The 21,013-nt window shown below is 39.0% G+C and overlaps 2 protein-coding genes across 3 annotated transcripts in view; both read left to right on the plus strand.

The window, feature by feature from the left end:
- The first annotated feature begins 449 nt into the window (after nucleotides 1-449).
- On the plus strand, nucleotides 450-11,808 carry meak7 (MTOR associated protein, eak-7 homolog). 2 transcript variants are annotated; one of them, XM_075469337.1, is made up of 9 exons: nucleotides 450-799; nucleotides 1,871-2,047; nucleotides 2,311-2,565; nucleotides 2,652-2,796; nucleotides 2,883-3,094; nucleotides 4,124-4,310; nucleotides 5,922-6,040; nucleotides 7,683-7,862; nucleotides 8,943-11,808. In XM_075469337.1, the coding sequence occupies exons 2-9, from the start codon at nucleotides 1,877-1,879 to the stop codon at nucleotides 9,060-9,062; spliced, it is 1,389 nt and encodes a 462-aa protein (XP_075325452.1). In that variant the 5' UTR covers nucleotides 450-799; nucleotides 1,871-1,876; the 3' UTR covers nucleotides 9,063-11,808. The 2 variants fall into 2 exon arrangements, with proteins under 2 accessions (XP_075325452.1, XP_075325453.1); XM_075469338.1 differs by having other exon boundaries at nucleotides 450-543.
- Nucleotides 11,809-13,516: 1,708 nt separating this feature from the next.
- The window catches only part of plcg2 (phospholipase C, gamma 2), a 39,935-nt gene continuing 32,438 nt past the window's right edge, over nucleotides 13,517-21,013 (plus strand). The window contains exon 1 of the mRNA XM_075469339.1: nucleotides 13,517-13,663. The gene's annotated coding sequence lies outside the window, so the exon portion shown is untranslated. The remainder of the gene's footprint in view (nucleotides 13,664-21,013) is intronic.

Consider the following 21,013-nt stretch of genomic DNA (forward strand, 5'->3'; position numbering starts at 1 on the left):
CTGCTATGTATATGAGCCATCCCAAGCAACAGCATAAAATAGTGACTTGGATGTGCAGTAAAATAGATAGAATGACTCACTAATTAGAAAATAATACATGAATAAAGTCCACATATGAATTTAGCTTAACATATATGGTGTGAAACAATGTTTTTAATACTTTGTATGATAAAGATTACGATGTTTTAATTATGTCTTAAAGCCTCGTCTTAACTAAATGTAAACTGATTTGTTTTAAGACTTTCATTGACCTGCATATGACATACTTTTAGCAGTGCATGATCAAAACACCACAGATCAAGTGTGTTTGAACATAGCCCTTATGACGACACAAAATTGTCCCCGCCTTTTAAAACTTGGACCAATCACAATGAAGCACACGAACACATGGCTCATTTAATTGGCTGCTGTCATTGTCATTCCTAGACGGCTACTCTCAACAGCACAACAGTGGTGTCATTAACGGGTGTAGTAATTCTAGTCAGCACCAGGAACTATCTCTATAATTGCAGTAAGGAAAGTGTACTTTGCGTTTTTTAATAGGTTAGTGTCACACAAACACATACATTTTTAATTTGGAAGAATACTGTATACTGCATATTTTTGCTACAGCCACCGTTTTTCATAGAAGTGGGATACACAAAGAACCAACGCTTTGTTTTGCTAGCTAGCATTAGCTTCCCCCACCCTGTGCTCCAGCATTAATTTAGGTCACGAGCTAACAGTTTTTTTTTTCTCTTGGAATACATTAATCTTTTTGAAGCACGTACCGCTGCTCTGAGGACTTCTCTAATCACTGGTGAGAAAGAGTCTAAAAGCATTTTGGAGACTTCTTCAGACATGCAGGAAACACAAAAGAGCTGCAGCCTCGATTGCTCGAATATCACTGAAAACGTTTCATATAAAAGTTTGTGAAATGCGCTTTAAACACGACACACTATCAAAGTTAAAGTAATTATATATATATAGGGCCTGTCTACGTTTGAAATAGAACTGGGTTAAATCATTATTCAAGAAGCAGTCATTGTGAGGAAACAAAAAAGAAGAGATTAAAAACAAATAAAATGAGCTCCCACTTAAACGACCTTTGGTTTTAAATGTGCATGTTTTGTGTATACATTAGTCAATAACCTGTTGAGAGGTTAATGGTGGCTGTTGCTTAGTTTTAAAGGATTGCAAACCAGACAAGGCTGGAAACCACCGCCCCAGATAATGAATTTTTCATCTATCTCCGACATTCTATGGACACCTCGTTTTTTTTTTCGCTTCTTAAGAGGATTTCTGAATGCTTAATTTTAACATCCATCACATAGGGTTGGGTTAGAGGTTCAAATACTTCTAGATACCGAACCTGTAATGTTCTTTTAAAGATCTGTGATGTACGAATAAGAAACTTATTTTACACAGCCTCGACAAATATCCAGATTGGTATTGTTTTTGATGTCTAAAGACCTTCAGAAGAGACCATCTATGAAACATTTAGTCGATCAGTATTATGATTAAGCAAGTCCTGTCCGGACATAGAAATTTAGGACTTATTTTGAACATTTGTGATCCCCGAAAAAGACATTTGTGGACGTTAAAAGACACGATTTGCCTTCATTAGATGGTAATAGTGGGAAAAAACAGGAACTATGGGGGGCTGATAGAGGTCAGGGCTGGTCAGTAGTCATAAACCACACAAAAAATGGCTTTGTTTTGTCATTGTGGAGAATTGTTTGTGAATTGATGAGAAAACATGATACCAAAACGTGGAAAAATGAACAGGGTCTGAAAACTTTGTCAGCACTGTAGGTTTGAACCCAGCTTTATGAAAACATAATGACGCTGTGCATTTTGCCTTGTCTTTTCTTTAAATGTTTGACCCCAGAGCAGCATGGGTAACGCGGAGAGCGTGGTGGTGCAGAAGCGGCTGGCTCGCTTCCGTCCCGAGGAGCGATCGGTGATCGAGGGGGTGTTTGACAAGCTCCAGAGCGGTGCAGGGGGCCTTTCGGGGGCCCCAGGGAAAACAGCAGCAGGAAAAACTCTCACACTGGAGATGATTCAGGTGGGAAAGTTAAAGCAGTAACAAACATTTTTTAGTGTGAAAATAACACCCATGGCTTTACTGTCTGATTATTCTTCCTGTAGTTGACTAACCATACTTGTTGTAGTCGATTATGAGAGATATTTTGAAAGCAAAGATAATGTTTCTCCTTAATGAATTCAATCCCAGTTACTTTTCTCTCTAATTTATTGTAGTTTTACTGAAAAGCTTTGTGTCAGACACTCAGGCAGTCTTTCTTTAATCAATCCCTCCTTCTCTCACAGTCCTCAATGGGCAGCTTGGCCTCAGACTCCTTGGTAAAGAGAGTCTATCAGTGCATGTGTGGTATCAACCCTGAACTGGCAGGGTCTGAGAAGACTGACCGACCTGCCACCTCGGGCGTAAGTCGGGAACAGCTGATGGTCTTCCTTGCAGACACCCTTCGGGGCACTGCAGAAGAACGGGCTCCCCTCGTTCTGGCCATGTCCCATAATGCAGCAGGGCCAGCCACAGCCGTTACATGTGATCAGGTGGCTGAGGTGAGCACAAGGTGAAATTAAACTGGAAATAATATATCAGATTCTGTGGTTGTGGTTTATGTCTTGGGTTTTCCATGTCTCCGCAGTTCCTACAAGACCTGATTTCTACTGTAGTTCAGATTCTGGTCCACAGAGGGCGCCTGCAGGGCTGGAAGCCGGAGAAAATGGGTGATGGTGCCCTTGGTGTTAAAATCCTGGCAGAGCAGATTTGTTCTGAACTCAAAGCCTCAGGTAAACTACTGATTTTAACACTTTTGGACATCATGACACTAAGACATTGTTACTGGTGACACCTCACCCTGTGTCCCCCCCCCCAGATGAGGGAAGTTTGGATGTTTCTTGTTTGGAGGACTGGATCTTCAGAACCTCCCAGGTATCGCTGTATTTAGAGATGCTGGTATCTGAGTGCCTAAATGTCACTCTAAGCGGCCTGCCACCCCCGACACTGCTGCCCCCTTGCCAGGAGATGCCCTGGAAAGAGTCGACCTGCCTGCTGGATCTTCCCACTCTCATGTTTCTGGCTCCACAGGTCAGGATTTGTGGTAATTCTTTGGTTAGGCTTTCAAAGAAACAACTTTGACAAAATAACTTTATGTTTTAGTGCTTGTCACATATTTCAAAGTGCTGTAGCAATAAGACAACTCTGGAAGGCTATGAATTATAACTGCAGAGGTAGGTGTATTCGCCTGACCTGCTCAGTAACTAAGTATTTCATATCATCACAAGAGCTGTTGGGAAAAAAAACCAAAACATTACTGATGGCGATTAATAAGAAGAGGATGGCTCGGACCAAGAAAACACAAGAAATCAACATTACATTTGACTTTGACTTTGTAAGAGAGCGTGATTTAAAGTATCAGCTTTTAAAACTTAAAGACTTGGAAGGTACACATGGTACCTGGTTTCTGCTTGTCTAGTTTTCATTGTGAAGCATGGGGGAGGAGGAGTGATGGTGTGTTATCGGTGTCACATGAGGCTCGTCTAATTTGTCTACTTTCTGCTTCCTGTGACTGGGAAATCAAATATTTTGAAGGATGCTTAATGTCCTCTCATAAGAGGAGGAATCGAGTGTGTCCAAATTGGAAAATGGGGTATAAAAAAAGAGGGTTTTTTTTGCGTTTCTCTGCTGTCATTTTGTGTCTCTTTTTGGTTAATTTTGTCGCTTTCGTAGTTATTTTGTGTCTGCGGCGTCTTTGTTTTAAATGGAGTAAAAGAGTGTGATGACTACACCTGCAATAAGGACAATCTTACGCTGTATTTTTTGGAAAGTCAGCTAAAATGTTACAGTTTTATCTTCCAAATGTAAAGATTTGGGATATCTGTACATTTTAAAATGATTGTAGTTGTTATCTGATTACTATTCTAGTGGTTAGATTAGAGCTAAGATTAAATATTTGTGCTTGAGTACTCATGATCAGTATTGACTACCATTCTGTGTTATACTGGTTTCAACATCCAATATCTTGGTAGTAATTGAAGCTTGAAAACATTTACATCAATCGTAAAGCAGCAGTAAAGCTACTGACATTCTTCCTTATTTATACCTTTATTTCTCTAGTTGCCAGACAGCTACAACGCCCCCTGGAGGCTGGTGTTTTCCACAGTGCTGCACGGGGAGAGCTTCACCAAGATGGTGGCAGGCCTGATGAAACATGGGCCTACCGTGCTGCTTGTCAAGGACACCAAGGGGCACGTTTTTGGGGGCTTTGCTTCACAAGCTTGGGAGGTCAAACCTCAGTTCCAGGGTGAGAGTAGGGACCAGCTTCATCTGGTCTTCCTTTAATACTTGTGTTACTCCCAGACGATGTCATCTTTCATTTATCAGCTGCCCTCCACAGTTAAACTCAGCACATTGTAAAGTTAGTCCATATGCGGTTTATGCTAAACAAGACCGCCAGGAAACACGGTTTTTAGATTGTTGAATTACTCTTTAGACTGATAATTATAACTATGTATCTAACTAAACATAAAAAGTTTAGTATTATGCATAATTTAGTTTTCATTGTCTTTATCAATATAAGTGATAGGAAACATCCTAATTCAGTAGGATGAGCATCTATTACCCTTAACTCTGGTTTATAGTTAAGCACTACAAAACCAGTGGTTAAAATTTCAAGCTAGCTAATATTAACTTTTCTGTATGTACTTATTTTATTGATAAAGATCTGTAATCTCAAAATAAACTGCATGTTAAAAGCGTAGAACTGAAATCCAGCTGTATTGTATGGATTTCTGTTTGATACATCTGTGGGTAAAAATATTATCCTGTGGCTTTGCATTAATAAGACGTCGGAACGAGTCAAATTGTGGCCATAATTTTGTTATTGTGTGGCTGCAGCTTTCAATATGACATTTAACAGCGAGGACAGTGTGTCTGATGTCTGGATACAGTTTCCCTTTCAAACCCTACAGTTCAAGTTAGTAGTTATTAAAATAAGTTACTATTAATGATGCCGTGATTAACAAGAGATAATTGAATATTAATTCATCCCAAGATTAAAATGAGATTAAATCAAATGTGATTATGCATCGTGTGTAGTAACGGCCCAGAGTTTGCTCCATATTGTGATGAAATAGCAGATTAAGATGTCAGTTATCACATTCTGATACTTTTATTTATCACAGATGTCACCACAGGGCTTTATGGTATTGTAAGTTTAGAGAATGTGCTTACTGTTGAAATTCACTGCATGACACTGAGGGGTGTTTTGTTATTTAGCTGGCAATAATTTATATTAAAGGAATGGAACTGATTATAAAACAATAGAAACAACAGGCTGAATAAAACAGCAGAGATCAATAGCACTGCTCCAACAATACTAAGTAAATGTCTTTGCTTTTACCACAACAACTAAAACATGAAGCCCTCATGATTTATTGCAGGGCTGTTGTCCACAGCTTTTAGCAGGTATACCTAAAATACTGCAAATTAGATATTTAACTTTATTAGAGAAGCTCTCATTCGAGCGTCGCACACATAATTTCAGCTATCATAAATGTCACGTCACATATAAAACGTGGATAAAGGCTTGTAAAACATACCCAAACAGAAAGAATTCAACTAATTTTGCATCCGCTTTTGTGCATCTTGAAAACATCCCATTGTGGGAACCGCTGCTTTGCAGCTAAATTAATTTTGGTCAATAAATAAGAAAAAGATTTATAAATCATAGCTGTAAGAAGTGCAGTAGCTATGCTATGAAATCCTTATTGGTGTGCTATCAGCAGACAGAGACTCATAAAACACTGATAAAATGACACATTAAGGAAGTAATACTAGTTGTTTGAATATTGTGGACTGTCACTTGACTTTTCTCTCAGATCTTCATGATTTGTATATTTGCGTGTGTGTGCAGGTGACTCCAGATGCTTCCTGTTCACTGTGTTCCCCACACTGAGAGTTTATACAGCAACAGGATACAACGAACACTTCATGTACCTCAACCAGCACCAGCAGACCATGCCCAACGGGCTGGTGAGACACCATTAATTCAGCAGAGGAGAACGTTTTTGAATGTCGTCCGTAATTAGCTCAGATAAAGTCTGAAATGCAATTCATTTGTTTTAGTTGAATCAAAATACTGTTTTTCAGGGAATTCCCCTATAGCTTCAAAATGTCAAAAATGTTGATATTTAAATAAGATCATTTTAGTTTTTAAATCAGTGGTTAGAGTGGGTCGTCCAGTAACCGGAAGGTTGGCGGTTTGATTCCCACTCTTGCAACTTGAAAAAATTGGTGAAATTGACAGCTGGAGGGGTGTCAGTCCACCTCCTTGCCACGGCTGAGGTGCCCTTGAGCAAGGCACCGTACCCCCATGCTCCCCGGGCGCTGCGATTGGTTGCCCACCGCTCCAGTGTATGGCACCTGTCTCTATGAGTGTGTGACCCTGTGCATGTGCGTGTTCAACAGGTGCCAACCTGGATGGGTTAAAAGCGGGGGACAAATTTTGTGTATGTATATACATGTGCACGACAATAAAAATCGAATCTTAAAGTGATGAAAATCACAAACAACCCGTGGTGTGAAATAAATTAAGTATTTTATCATACAAGGGCAAAACAAGATTGGATAAGAGGGAGGGGCGCTTTGCTCTGATTGTTGGTTCGGATGAGAGTTTGATCACATCAGATTCAATCGAGCAGCAGACAATAATTCAAAGCTTTGCTTTCATTTCGGTTTGACCCGTTGATCTAATACCTAAACCCAGACACAGTGCTACATAGGTGTGACACAATAATATGATGGAGCTGCATCACATTGGTTTCGTGAAAGGGAACATTTTCTCAGATTTTTAAGGATTAAAAGCTCTGTAGTTGTAGCTGCTTCTGATAATCAGGAGTTTGTTCTTATTTTCTGATGCAGAACCAGAGCATTTAGCATAATACAGTTCAATCTTATTCACGCACCAGTTCACAACAAATTAACTGATGCTACATCCTCCGAGGCACCAATTCAACCCAATGACAATCTAATTCAATCCAGTTAATTGTAAAATTATATTCCAGTGAAATCAAATTAGTTCAAATTAGTCTAATTCACAGAATACCAATTAATAAAAATAACCAGTACCCCGCTGGCTCTGCGAGGAGACTGAACCTAAAAGTCAAAGGAGGCCCAAATCTGAGCCGTAAGCAGTGAGTTAAACTGTTTCACATGTCTGTGTTGTGTTGGCTTTAGAGGTATGGTGGTTTGTCGTGCAGCTTACTTAGATATTTGGCATCAGATTTCGGCTTGAACACATACAGCTGGATCTGTGCTGTCGAAGCTTCCCAGCAGGCAACTAGAGCGGTGCGCCTCATAAGTCACCATCATCCCCTTCATCACCTCTCAGCAAACCTCCTGGAATTCAAGCTTTCCCTCCTTCTGAACTAATTATAAACTACTTGCAGTTATGAGGTGTGCAAATAAAATCTAGAAGTACAGAAGATTAAGAATGAAATGACTTTAAGTTGATTTCATAAATAATGGGAGTTTGATTCCAGAAATATTTAAATCAGCATTAGGAATAAAGGGGAATTTTAAATGTTAGAGTCTGGGGAAAAAAGTCTTAAGTAAAAAAGACGTATTCCTCCTAATTCACATCAAATCAACATGTTTGTTTCCTGGTCTTCATCAGGGTATGGGCGGTCAACACGACTACTTCGGCTTGTGGCTGGACAGTGAGTTTGGCTCCGGTCATAGCCGCGCACGGCCCAAGTGCACCACCTACGGCAGCCCTCAGCTCTCAGGAGACGAGGACTTCACGCTGGACTCGATGGAAGTGTGGGCTGTTGGAAAACCACCTGAACCAGAGGAGGTCAGAGTGCTGTGTTACTTATTGCGTAATAATCGCGGAGGTTCTGTGCCGGGTTTACTCATTTACGCTCAGAGGAGGCAGTTAGGCTTCCCAATGAATAATTTCCTTCAAAGATTACACAACACAGTTATAACAGGTGATGAAAAAGCAGAGTTTTAAACTTCCAAGTGTTGCCACATCTGAACGTTTCTCTTTGTTTAGAATTACTATCTGATTTCAACACTTTCACTTGGTGCTGAAGCCATGTTTGATACAATCATAATTCTACCTTGTCAGCAATGTTCTGCTGGAAACTTGAGACACAACTATATATAATGCAGGTTAGGAAGCCTCTGAGGAATCAGTCAAATTCACCTTTGTGTGATGTGAATGCTGCTTCGATGGAAAGGTACAGCTCCAAAAGAATGACCTTATGCACAGATGGAAGAAGTGAACATGGTTCAGGGTTATTTTTTCCTCATTCAACTTATTTAAAATGTGTCTTTAAAACCTTAAACTCTCTGATTGCTACCAGATTTCTACGATAAAATATAGTATTTTCAATATGGACTTTGGACCCCAGCTTTAGCTCTAGGTGACTTTTGCAGGACGTGAGTAGCGACGTTATGTTATAGTCTTTGCATTTGAGAAGCAGTAAATGAAATCAGTAAACCAGAGAAAATTAGACTGAAGCGGGTCATGTGATCCTGATGCAATTGAGACCTTGTTTGTAATGGCTTGTTATTTTCTTCATTTGTACAAATTTACTTGAAGGAGCGTTGCTATCATAGAGGCAAAGCATCTGCTGCCCCATCAGGAACCAAGAGGGATGGCGATGAGATGTGGGAGGGAAATTATTAGTTTAGAGAAAACACCTGTTCTAATTTCTACGTCTTTGTTGTGCATCTTTTTAAGCTTTCTCCCTTTTTTTAAAATGTTTTAAAAAAATGTGGCTTTCCTGCACTGTGTCACACACTTGAACATCAGGCATGTAATTAAATACACCACAAATAGAAAAACTAATTTACATTCCAGCTGTTTTACATTTTACATCTGTTTCCTTTTAAGCCCACAGTTCCTCTGTGTGTCTCTTTGTCTCAGGGGGAAGAGGTGGAGGGTAAGAAGAGCATCCTGAATGTGGATCCAGAGGTTCAGGCCATGATGGAGCTGACCGGGAAGACTTTACACAGTGAGGGACTCAGGGAGCCGGAAGAAGACTAGGATCAGTGACCTAAAACGTTCTCACTGAACATCACAAAGGCCACCAGCCTACTGGGTAGTCACACATTTAGACATGTACGGATATCAGATTCTTCCCCTGCCTTTCATTCTGCTTTGGACCTTTCAAATCACAAACTACAGCTTATTTAAACGGCATGGAGTTGCCCACATGTTTTCACCAATCAATTTTAACTTGGACCTGGCAACGGATGACATCATAGTGCAATAAACCAGACTTATAAATCTCATATAGTCATAAATAGAGCTCATCAGTGGTTTGTAGAGCCTGACATGGCACCAGTGAGCAGGCTTCAGGCCAACTCTGCCATCAGTGTGAAAAATGTAGGGGCGTGTTCAAGCTGGAACTTAGTATGATTAAAAACACTGCTCTTATCACTCATCATCACTATTAGAATTACTAACTTTAGACTTAATAATTTTAAGAAGAGGTCAGTTTAGGTCTAATATTTAAGTGTAGCAGTATTTTATAGATGTGGGTTTGTCTTGATTAAAAGGAGATTAATGTCATGAGTGGGTGTAATTATGCATTTATTTATGGGTGTGTGAAAACATCCTTGTTCGTGCTTTAAGTGTCAGAGAAGCTCAGATAGGGTTATTCAGGGAATTTTCAACATTAGGGAGGGTAGATACTTCATCCCTCCTGAAATATGATAAAGATATCTTCCAACAACCTGTTTTTACAGACGGGAGTCATATCTGTTTTTACTTATCGTTTCATTTTTGTTAGTTTTCGTGAGGTCCCATCGAATGTTGAGCTCATTTGCCAACATTTGTGACTCATAGGCTGAAAACTAATTATTACATCACAACAGACGACGCTGTGGTCCATATAGACATGAGTTGTATTTAATTTATCTTTCCTTTTAAGTTGTTATCGACTGTGACGGATATAATTCATCAGCAGGTTTGTGGCGGAGTGAGTAATGGACAAATAAAGCAATAAATCTGCTGTTCTGTGTACTGCAGCAGTGAGTGATACACTGTTACTCAGCAGGTTAACAGTTTGGTTAAGATGCCTTCTAACTTGATTGTGATGAATGATTGTGTGTGTTCTGTCAGATCCACATGAGCAGTTGATGAATTGGTCCAGTCCAATTCAAATATGTGGCACTAAGTTCTCATTGTTCGTTACTACTCATTTTGCTGCTCTTGTTGAATCTGTATTAGTTGAGCTCTCTTGTAACTATATGAACCTCTGATGCGTCTTTGACAATTTCTACACTCATTAGCTTATGTATCCGAGCCCTAAGCTTAACAACAAATTGACTGCCAAGGCTGCAGTCCAGTATCCCAGCTACAGTCGGCCTCAGTCGGACCAGCTTCTCCAGCTACCACCATTGCTGCTATCTTTGCTCCGGTGACGTAATTTGCCACCAAAGACGGAGAAGAAAGTCGCTGCCACTTCCTCACTCAACTGGCGCCATCAGTGTCTGAGAGTCTGTATGCATGTTTACATGACACTGGAAAAAAGTGAATTATTGCATTAGTGTGACCAAAACTGGACTGTTAAAATGCTTCTTGGGCAAAACTGAACCTCTCACACCCAGATAATGTGCACGGGGATGGGACTGAATCATTCCTGCATGTTTAGGCCCAACTCGACTCAAATGGGCCTGGTAGCTTCACACAAATTCATCCAAAGTCGCATCTTTTGGGAAAAACGGTAAAGCATAAGTGTATATTAATACAGCTAAATTCCCAACAAAGCTGCTTGCTCTCACATATTTTTCCCATGTCTTTTGTCAGGCGGCCCCTTCCTGATTTTATAACTTCAGCATCATCTGACAAATCACTATTAAATGTTTTCTCACCGAATCTGCAGCGAGACATCAGACAATAACTCTATTCCCCTCCCCTGCATGTAATTGGCCAAGATGAGCTGTAACTGTAGCTCAACTCAACTCTGCATGTTACCAAGAGATGCACACTTTTCCATGAGCAGACAGTCGCAATCGCCTACTAAGCTCCATCAAACACTGTATGCAAGGATTATGACCTCCACATGCAGTGCGACCTTTTTAAATATGAGACAACGGGAATTTGTAAGGCAACATAAAACTGTAATCCATCAAAATATTCACCATTGCGAAGCTTAAAGGGCTCTGTTGTTTCATAACTATATAATCTTTACTTGTTGCACCAGGACGATTTGTTGTTTGAAGTGAAACACGGTCATTACATTTAAAGTAAAGTTTAGCCCCCAACTCGAGTGTCTTTGAAAAGTGTTCACACACACAACATAGTTTTTAGTTTTCTTGCAGTATTAGAAATAAAAAAAAGAAAAGTTCCAAGTATTTGTAGTGTAGTTTTTTATGTTAGCTATTGATTTTGAGTAATTTGGTCCAAAAGCATAGAATCGATATAAATTATGGATTTAACTGTTTATCTTAATGCTTGAATCAGGAAAATGTTTTTGTTTAATATAACACTTCTAATCTTGTAATGATTTTTTTTACTGTGATGTGTTTGTTTTAGGAAGACGCATATCAACTACTGTTGACTGTGGAAATAAGTGAATAGTTTGTTTTTAGTTTAGTTTAGATCTGAATGTCTTGGGCTGGATGAGCTTTAATGATTTTATTACAACTCAAAAATCACATGACACTAAAGATTTGTTTTATGGAAGAATAGTATTTCACAATGTAGGCAGTGGATAATGTGCTTTGTGTGTTCTGAATATTTAATTGCATTGTTCATCTGTCAATTTGCCTGAATTAAAGTTGGAGAGAGAACCTGCACAACGCTGTACTCTGCATCTTTCTGCCGTCCAGTTTGTGTGTCTTCATATGGTCTTGTCAGGATTGATTAGATAGGCTGTAAAATGTCACCATAAACATAGAATTGCAGTCATACAAACGCCTGTTCAGAAGCTGAAAGGGAAGCCTTGTTTTCATCCATCCCCTCCTCCGCCTCTGCTATCATGCAAATAACTGAGCCAAGTTATTGATGCAAATCTGTCATATTTCAGAAAGCATTTTACACAGCACGACGGGTTTAGTTGCATGAAGAATATTTGTTACATCCATGAAGAATTATGTATTGTTGTTTATATTTATCTTTAAGTATGTGAATTAAACCTTTATTTCATTCCCAGAAATGGGAGGAGATTTCAGGATCACCTTATTATCGCAGTCTGCGTGTAGCTGTAACTGTTAGCTGCCAAATGGAGATGTGCTTAAGCTGTGAAAATGTTATTTAATTACACTCAAATGTGAGCATTTCTTTAAAAGACAAAAAGGGATCAGTTCTATCTTCCGAACAATGTTTGGACAATCGTTATGTCAAAGTGTGATCAGTTGCTTTTACGTGTTAGTTTTCTCCATCATTACATGTTTTAGCTTCATCATTCTTGTGTGTCATATAACAGGTTTTGTTAGTAAGATAAGGGGGGGGCATTAAATACCCTATAAAGACTGCAGAGGTTGGCTTCTAAGAATCATTAACGGGAATGTTAGAGGAAACTTATATTGAATGTCCGGTTCTCTGTTTTTTTTTTTTTGTTTTTTTTTTTACCTTTAATTGTAATAAAAGCATCTTGTTAGACATTGTAGGTAAACCATTAAACCCAATTAAACTTAAGGAGGTAATTTCCCTGCTTTTCAACATCCAGGTCACCTAAACTAGTTCAGCATCTAAAACAACGGCCCTGAAACTGGTCACACGTGCTAGATATTGACAGGGATGCTAAAGTTTATCCACAGATGTAGAAACCTTTGTCCTGGGGCACAGTTAGCAGCTGGGTTTTTAACCTAATTTGTCACACAAATTAAATTTTGAGACATACTGCACAAGAAAATGAATGCCTGCTTCCTATTGCTGTTGTTATGGAAATGTTGGGAGATGGTAAGATACGCAGCAGGTGGAGCTGGTTTAAATATCAAATTCTATGTGGCGCTGTTACCAAGACGAGGTTTTCCCCCTCAGACAAGCAGCTCTGGGTGCTTCCCAAATTTTTCTTTTGTGGGTTTTGTGTGTGCAGGTTTGGTTTTCATCTCTCTTTTCTATAGACTCAGAAAAAGTTTAAATCCCACACTTGTGACAAGTAGAGGAATGTCAAATTATGGCTCGAATTTGTTTAGCAAGAGTAAAGAAACTCTTTTTCTACTATTCTATTCCTGTTGTCTCTGTGAAGTTTTGGGGACCTGTACTACTGTAATTGACAGGGGACCTCACGTAGAGAGCAGAGGCTGATTATTCTCACACAGAATCAGGCAGTGCAGGTTTCCTCAAACAATAAGATGACATATATTTTAAAGCTCGTTATAAAGAGTTTGATTTGAACCTAATCGCCACCCCGCAGGTCAAAGCAGCAGCTCTATGCTTCTCTTAGTTTGCATAGATACGCTTCGTGCTTCCGGACTTCTTTTTTTTTTCTCCCTATAACTTGCATGCTGTGCCTGTAATGCAAGTTAACTTTTACTTCCTTGTACACACACGCGGATAGAGGAACTGGCCGTCCTGCGGGTGGCCTTTTGTCAACACTCTACATCCTCTCCTGCCTCATTTCATAACAGTTCATGATGAGATAGAGGACAAGTGACGACTTTTTGGTGCTGAGAAGAACCGATTTCACACAAAAGGTAAGCGGTGTGTTTCAGTTGTGTAGAATTGTTTTTAAAGTTTGCTTTAAACTGGCTACAGTGTAAGAGGAGCGGAGGTCCGCTTTTTGCTGGCAGGGTATCTGCTGCGCTGCAGAAGGCGGCTTCATGCAGCTCATGGAGGAAGTTAGACCGCCCGCAGGTTCACAGGCAGCCACCGGTCATAACATCCTAAGGTCAATCATGAAAAAGAGACAGAGCTCTCTTAACGGTTGCTTTCTGAAGTAACTGCCTCATGTCTTATTAGCGGTATTACAATATGCTGCTTTACATACAAAGCGCTTTATTTATAGCTTTCACCGCCTCCCCCCCCCCCCCCCCTTTTTAAAAAAAAAAACCGTTTTCCCGTTTCTGCTCAATGCGGTCACCTTCTGGGTCTCTCAGGAACTATTTTAATCATCCAAACACTTCAAGCTTCACTCATATATTGCTTATGAGGGGTTGAGAAGGTTTTCTAAAATTAAATAAAACTTATGGCTATAATTTGTTCATATGTTTAAAACGTAAAAGTACAAGCAAGTCTTGTCACTTGCCAACTTTGCTGTATTTAGATATATTAAATTATGAATAGATCTACAATTTGATGCCAGTAACGCACTCAAATAAGGAGAAAAAGGATACTAAATGTTGCTGTTTTTCAGAGGAATCTGTGTCCAAGTTTCTAGCAGCTCGATGTCTGTGGCTGTTGTTTTCTGATGCTTAAATATTAAAGCACCAAAGTTGGGAATTTAGCGTGGAGAAATCTATTTTTTAAAAGGATCGATGTTTAAAAGTTTGTGACAAAGTGGTGAGGCATGAACCGTCCTTGATCTGAGAGACTAGTCTTTTGGTGGATGTTTCCTTTTGTGCCCAATCCTGGAACCCTCACCTGACACCTGTTGTGTCCTGAATGATGTTTTATATTCGAGAGACTTTTCTTCTTTTTCTTCTCTCCCAACATTTATCTTCTTTAGTGTGTTGCTGGAATTAATTGTAGATTTGTTTAAATTTGAAAATAATTTTATTTTGTAGCTATGGTTGTTAAATAAAGGTTCAAACAAATGAACTCGACAGATTAAAGCTGTTTTTTTCTTGCAATTTAGAACACTTTTAACCAGGTTTTGTTGGTAAGACCCTCAAATTGGATCAAATTTTGTCAAGTTGTGCATCTTAATTGTCATTTGAAGTTGTTTTTTTTGTGTCTATTTGGTAATTATCTCATCTTTTTTCATTGCTTTGTCCTCATTTCATGAATTTTGATTGTTTTGCGTCTGAACTAGATTCAAGTCTCTTTGTTGTGATTTCACATTTTAGTTTCTTCCTTTTACATCTTTTTAGTCTTGCTTGGTTCACTAACATTTTGCATCTTATTTTGTCACATTGTGTCTCTTTTTTAGGTTGTTTTGTGTCTCTTTGCACATATTTTTCCCATATTATATTTCATCTTTTCTTTAGTCATTATCTTTTTTTTTTTCATTGCATCACCGTGGCCTTTTTGTGTCACTGTTTGGGTTTACATTATCTAATTTGGCATTGTGCTGACAAGACTTGTAAGAAAAGGATTCTGTTTTCATCTGTTTCCTCTCACTAAAATCTGAGCCCAACCATAACCTTAACACATACTAATCCTCATAAAACTTTCTTAACATGACCACAACTGTAATCAGTAAACTATAATTAGCCAATTAAGCTACATGTAAATGTATCCTAACCTGAAATATGGAGGGAAACACCAGAAAAACACAGTTTATCTCGAGGGAAACGAATTTTAAGTGAGAACTGGCTTCTTCACGCTGCCACAGGCAGTTCAAGTTCAAAAGAGAACAAAATGACGGCAACAATACAAAAAAAGATCACAAAATGAACAGATAAAGATGTAAAACGGTCCCACTGAAACAGAAAATAGATGCACAGTGTCAGAATCACCAGAGATGCCAAAAGACCCCGATAAGGTGAAATTTTTTCAAAAGTAGGAGGTAGACAAGGAACACAAGAGGCTGTCCCCTAGAAGATGGTGTGAATGGAGGGTCGGGGGTTCCCTCAAAGAGCTGCTTGTACTGACTCCGAAGCGCTGTGTGAATGTGTGGGTGTGACCTGTGCTGTAAAATAAAAACTACAGTCCATTTACCAACCAGGACAACTTAAAGCACAAACCACATTGGTGATGTTTTTGTCCCTTTCGCACTGGTTGGGCTCCGGGGGGGTGAACAGTGACCAGACAGCAGACACACAAAGTGATTTTGGAATCATGTTTTTCCCACCTGTTGCATTTAATACTAATCATTACATTACGGTCATTTCAAATAATCAAATGGTACTACTGACATTTTTTATATATCAATTATGTTGGGGCATTTGAGAAGAGAAAATCAAAGCAAGTTATATCTTGATAGCTTCCATGTTTGATTCTATGATCGTTGAAAATAAATTTCTTTAGAAATGGCTTGTATATTTGTAGGAAACTTGATTAAATTAGACCAAGCAAAAACATTTAACTGACAATGAGACTTAAAAGCTAAAGCAGAGAAATAGGATCAGGAGATAATTGTTGTGATTTACGTGTAACTTATTTTGCATTACATTTAGTTAAACAATGTAGAATCTTAACACAAATGTTCAGCAAATAGTTAATCAATGTAGAGTTAATCAATTAATGTTTTATTAGTAAAGTCAATAATTTTGAAAATTACATTTTCTGCTCAAGCTTCTCAAATGTGAGGATTCGCAGCTTTTCTCTGTCATGATATAAGTTATATATCATCAAATTTACTATTATTATTTGTTTTTTGGATTGATTATTGAACAAATGCATAGACTGAAAGGCGTCACTTTGGACTGTGACATATTTTTTTACCCAGACAAAGTCTTTGCAGCAGAACTGCGCCTGATTAAATTTGGGCCCTTAGCAACATTTTGTCTTGAGCGTCCCTTCAATTTAACGCCAAAACTACACTGAGAGACGTGTTGTTCTTTCTTCTCGGGAAAGGCCTTTTTCCACAAAGCCTTTTATGTACAACTGACTATGGGCACAGTTTCTGTGGCATGTATCGCTTCTGCATCCATATGAGGAAATTTGTTAGTCTAACTAAGGCTGTAGTGAACCTTTATGCTGTAGGGACAGCCCCTTCATCCAGGGTAAAGGTGTGGAGAAAACAGGAGTGGAGTTGTAACAGCTAATTATTAACTTGGCGGCTGCCCCCGTCGTAGCTTTTTTAATTAAAACAGAAAAACAGGACACAGAACAGAGAACAGACAAGGTTTTGTAAATGCAAATATTAAACAATGATTTTTACTTCATATTTTTAGCATTCAGCCTTTTTTATGCTTCTGTCTTGATCCTGTTTTCTCATTATGACTTTACCTGTTGCAGTCTTCCAGTTTCCAATTTGGATAATATTTAATAGCGTACTTTAATACCACAGCGCTCTTCAGGTGATGCAGTTTTGTTCTGATGTGCTGCTGATCATTTGCAAGTTAAATATGAGGTATTGTACTCTGCAGCACGTCTGTAATCCAATATGCACACAATATATCTAATGACGGACTGCTTATCTGTCATATGTTTTCATATTTGTCAAGCACAAAGAAGCTGAAATGAGCAGAGAACATTTCTAAGTGATTTCCACTCAGTTCAGTCCAGGATACAAAATTCAAGTTGAGACTTGTTTCTAAATCAACCCCACTGTCCTTAACACAAGTAAAAAATTAATTCAATTGTACAATAAGCACAGAAAATGTCAAATAAATGTGTTATAAAGAGATTAAAAGACAAAAGACTGACAATAATAAAATGGACCAAGGGAAGTTCTCTATCTGGTCTCTAACATTTGCATGTGATATAAATACTGCTTTTGTTTGGGAGGAAAACAGGAATCACGTTTGTATTTTCATAGCAGAACTCCACCAACTTTACTCATGTTGCCGAATTAACTTGCCAAAAGAAGTACTATTGTGTCTGTGAATGCATGTAATTTATAATTTTGTGGTTTGTCATTCATCCATCTATTTACTGCCACTCATCCACAGTCTGTTCACAATGGAAACAGGCCAGGGGTCCGTTTCACAAAGCAAGTTCAACCAACTCTGAGTCTATTCCTGATCTCTGAGTTGATCTACTCTGAGATAGAAAACTCTGAGTTTTCGGTTCCAGAAAGTCTGATTTGAGTGAGTTTAATCAACTCTGAGTAGGTTCACCTTGAGTTTTGCGTGTGCGCCACAACTTTAAAAAGCCAGCATCAATGGAGCCCCGATTCGACGAGTCACCATGGCAACGGGGAAGAGGAGGGGCTACGTTTTTCACCAACCTCGAATTGGAAATCTTAATACGCTCATACGGCGAGTTTCAATACGTTTTTAGAAATAAGTGCAACACCGTTGCAGCAGCAAAAGTGTAAGTTTAAATGTAGTCCTTTGCAATCACAATAATATTACAGGGAAACTGCTTGAATGGTAGCCCATTCATTTATTTAATTTAGGTGCAATCTCACGGGGGAGAAGCGCACTTGGCAGCAGTTTAAGATGAAATATAAAAACATTGTTCAAACATGTGAGACCTTGGCATGGAGGTACCTCATTTTGATCATGTTTTACACTGTAAAATAAATATTAAGTGGCTATTTGACTGTGCAGTTATTTTATTCCCAACATAATGCTGTTTTCACACACATAAACTATGTCTTCTCATCTATATCATGTTCTGTTAAATACTTATGCCTATTTAAACTAACACAGACTTCTACTGAGCCAACAGAAAGAAGGCAGATGCCCGTAAAACGGGTGGTGCCCAGCACCGCCACCTCTAACGGAAGGGCAGTGGCTGAGGGAATCCCTGGAGGGAGTCCACCCCCAAGAAACGAGTGCCTTAATAAAATATAATAGGCCTATATATGTCTTTTTTAAGCCTATTCATACAAGTATTTATTTGTCTTTTATGTCTTTTTTTTCTTTTGTCCCAACAAAATTCTGATGGTGCCGCTCAAAAAGATAATTATCTGTAAATGCAAACATCTATGCGCGGTCTGATAACCATCTCCGACTAATATTTGTTTCTCTGCGCAATAATGCTGCACCTTCATCCACGGGATCGTTGTCAAAAGGACATGTTCGTGAAAAAAGTCGCCTCCTACTGTGCCTAAAGGACTTCTAGAAGTAGAAGAACTCGCTCTGCTGACTGAATGAATGAGGAAATCAAATGGCGTGTGTGGCTGAAAGAGGGCGGAGACAGAAAGAAACTCGAGGTTTCTAAACCCTACCATCACCTCAGCTCCACATGCCTCATTATTCCATAGAGGCTACACTGTTATGTGTGTAACGGACCCACAATCATTAGCATTATTTGTAATCATCTTTATACAGGTGTCATTCTTGTTTTTAACCTTAAAGGGATAGCAAACTCATAAATATGGTTTAATTAACTTCTACATAAAGAGTGATGTATAAGTATGGCTCATTAATTTACTTATTTGAAAGTAACATCAGCAGGCTGGAGACTGCATTTATAGTAAACACGTTAAATATTTTAATTTCTTTCAGATGTGCAATGGTGTGCAAAATGTTCAAAATCCAAATACAAAATAGAAACAAATGACATTCACATTATCTTACAGAAAAATAAAGTTGTAATCAAAGTTAAATACTTAAATAATAAATACAATACTTAAATAATTTTGCCCAACAGTGGCAGCAGCCAACAGGAGGCATAAATTAACCTAGTATTAGTATTTTTTTTTTTGGTGTAATACAATTTCGTTTAAATTATTCAATGTTATTTTAATTTCATGTATATATTTACTTTTTTATCACAACGTCTCGGTGCTCTCTGGGGCCCCCTGGTGGCGTGGGGGCCCTAAGCGACCGCGTAGTTGGCATATGCCTTGGGCCGGCTCTGGGTTAAGTTACCTCTCTTTGTGAAACAGGCTAGAGTTACCCCTCTTTCTCGGGGTTGAGTTACCTCCCTTTGTGAAACGAAAAACTCAGGGTTTCCCTCATTTCAGGGTTAATCAACTCAGAGTTTTCACTAAACCTGCTTCGTGAAACGGACCTCTGAGGTCCATTTAACCCAGCAACATTTTCTAGCACCCCCTGGGGGATGCTGAGGTATTTCCAAGAGAGAAAAGACATTTAACGTCTGAGCTTCTCCGAAACTCACTTCAGATCTCTTTTGGATGAGGGTTTTGACACAGATTAATCCACTTTTTCACGCTGATAACTCTCAACTTGTAGATCTCTGTTTTACCCCCCAAAAAAAACTCTTAGATACTTCATTATGTTCCCCTTTACGGCAGCAACTCATTCCAAAGCTCTGCATTAGAGAACCATGGCCTTCAATTTGGAGGTTGCGAGATTTACATCCGATGACATCCACAGAACAACAGCTTAAAAAAGCAAAGAGGTAAATCAGAGGTCCACAAAATGAACATTCTAAACTGGATGAGACTGTAATCCTGACTGGATCTTTTGAAGTGAGAAGCACAAAAGCTGTGTCTCTCCAATCTGGTCTAAAGAAAGAGACTGTTTTTCTCTTCCAGAAGCAACAAAACCTCCAGAAGCTTCTGCAGTATTTTACAACAGAAGTCACTCTGTGGGGAAGCAGAGGAGTTCAATGAGAAGTGGACTGTGGTGCCAATTTGAATGGATCAAATATCTAACATGACGTCACATTCTGGACCATTTATAGGGGTTTCACTGAGGATGATGGGAGACCTGCTTAAAAATAACTGTCATGGTCCACGTGAGGGATAACCATGGCTTGTGCCATGAGATGGGTGGCATTCTAAATTAGATAGGGCCCGATTTTTCTTTCATTGAAAGGTGCAAAGCAGCCATGGTGGAATTACTAGACATTTCAAGCACTTGTAGTGAACAGAACTGGTGCCATGATATGAGCCCTCTAAACCCAAACATCAAGTTTTCTTCAAAGAATGGGTACAGAAACTCTACATGTTACATTTAAATTCAATTCAGTTTGAAAAGATTTAACATTAAGTTTAAATTCAGTTCAGTTTCTTAGCACCAGTTCACAACAAAAGTAACCTCAAGACACTTCAAAGGTAAAATCCAATTAAATCCAATTAGACCAATTCAATTAATGCTAGTTTCTAAAAAGTTGCTTCGCCAAAGAAACCAACGAATCAGATTGATTCTTCTCTTTTATTCAATCCCCCGTCCTGAGCATGCACGAGGCGACAGTGGAGAGGAAAACTTTCTTTTAACAGGAAGAAGCTCCAGCAGAACCAGGCTCAGGGCGGCCATCTGCCTCAGCCGGTTTGAGTTTGAGAGGACAGGATAGAGACGTTAACAAGCTCCAGGGCAAGAAACACAACCAGAATGAAATGTACGTTCTTCTTCGTTGAT

The sequence above is a fragment of the Odontesthes bonariensis genome, chromosome 7 (assembly GCF_027942865.1).
Source record: "Odontesthes bonariensis isolate fOdoBon6 chromosome 7, fOdoBon6.hap1, whole genome shotgun sequence".
In the NCBI taxonomy this organism is placed as follows: domain Eukaryota; kingdom Metazoa; phylum Chordata; class Actinopteri; order Atheriniformes; family Atherinopsidae; genus Odontesthes; species Odontesthes bonariensis.

Coding starts and splice junctions, on each gene's coding strand:
- meak7 (XM_075469337.1), top strand. CDS start 1,877: ATGGGTAACGCGGAGAGCGTGGTGGTGCAGAAGCGGCTGGCTCGCTTC. Junction 2,566..2,651: donor CATGTGATCAGGTGGCTGAG/GTGAGCACAAGG, acceptor ATGTCTCCGCAG/TTCCTACAAGACCTGATTTC. Junction 2,797..2,882: donor TTCTGAACTCAAAGCCTCAG/GTAAACTACTGA, acceptor CCCCCCCCCCAG/ATGAGGGAAGTTTGGATGTT.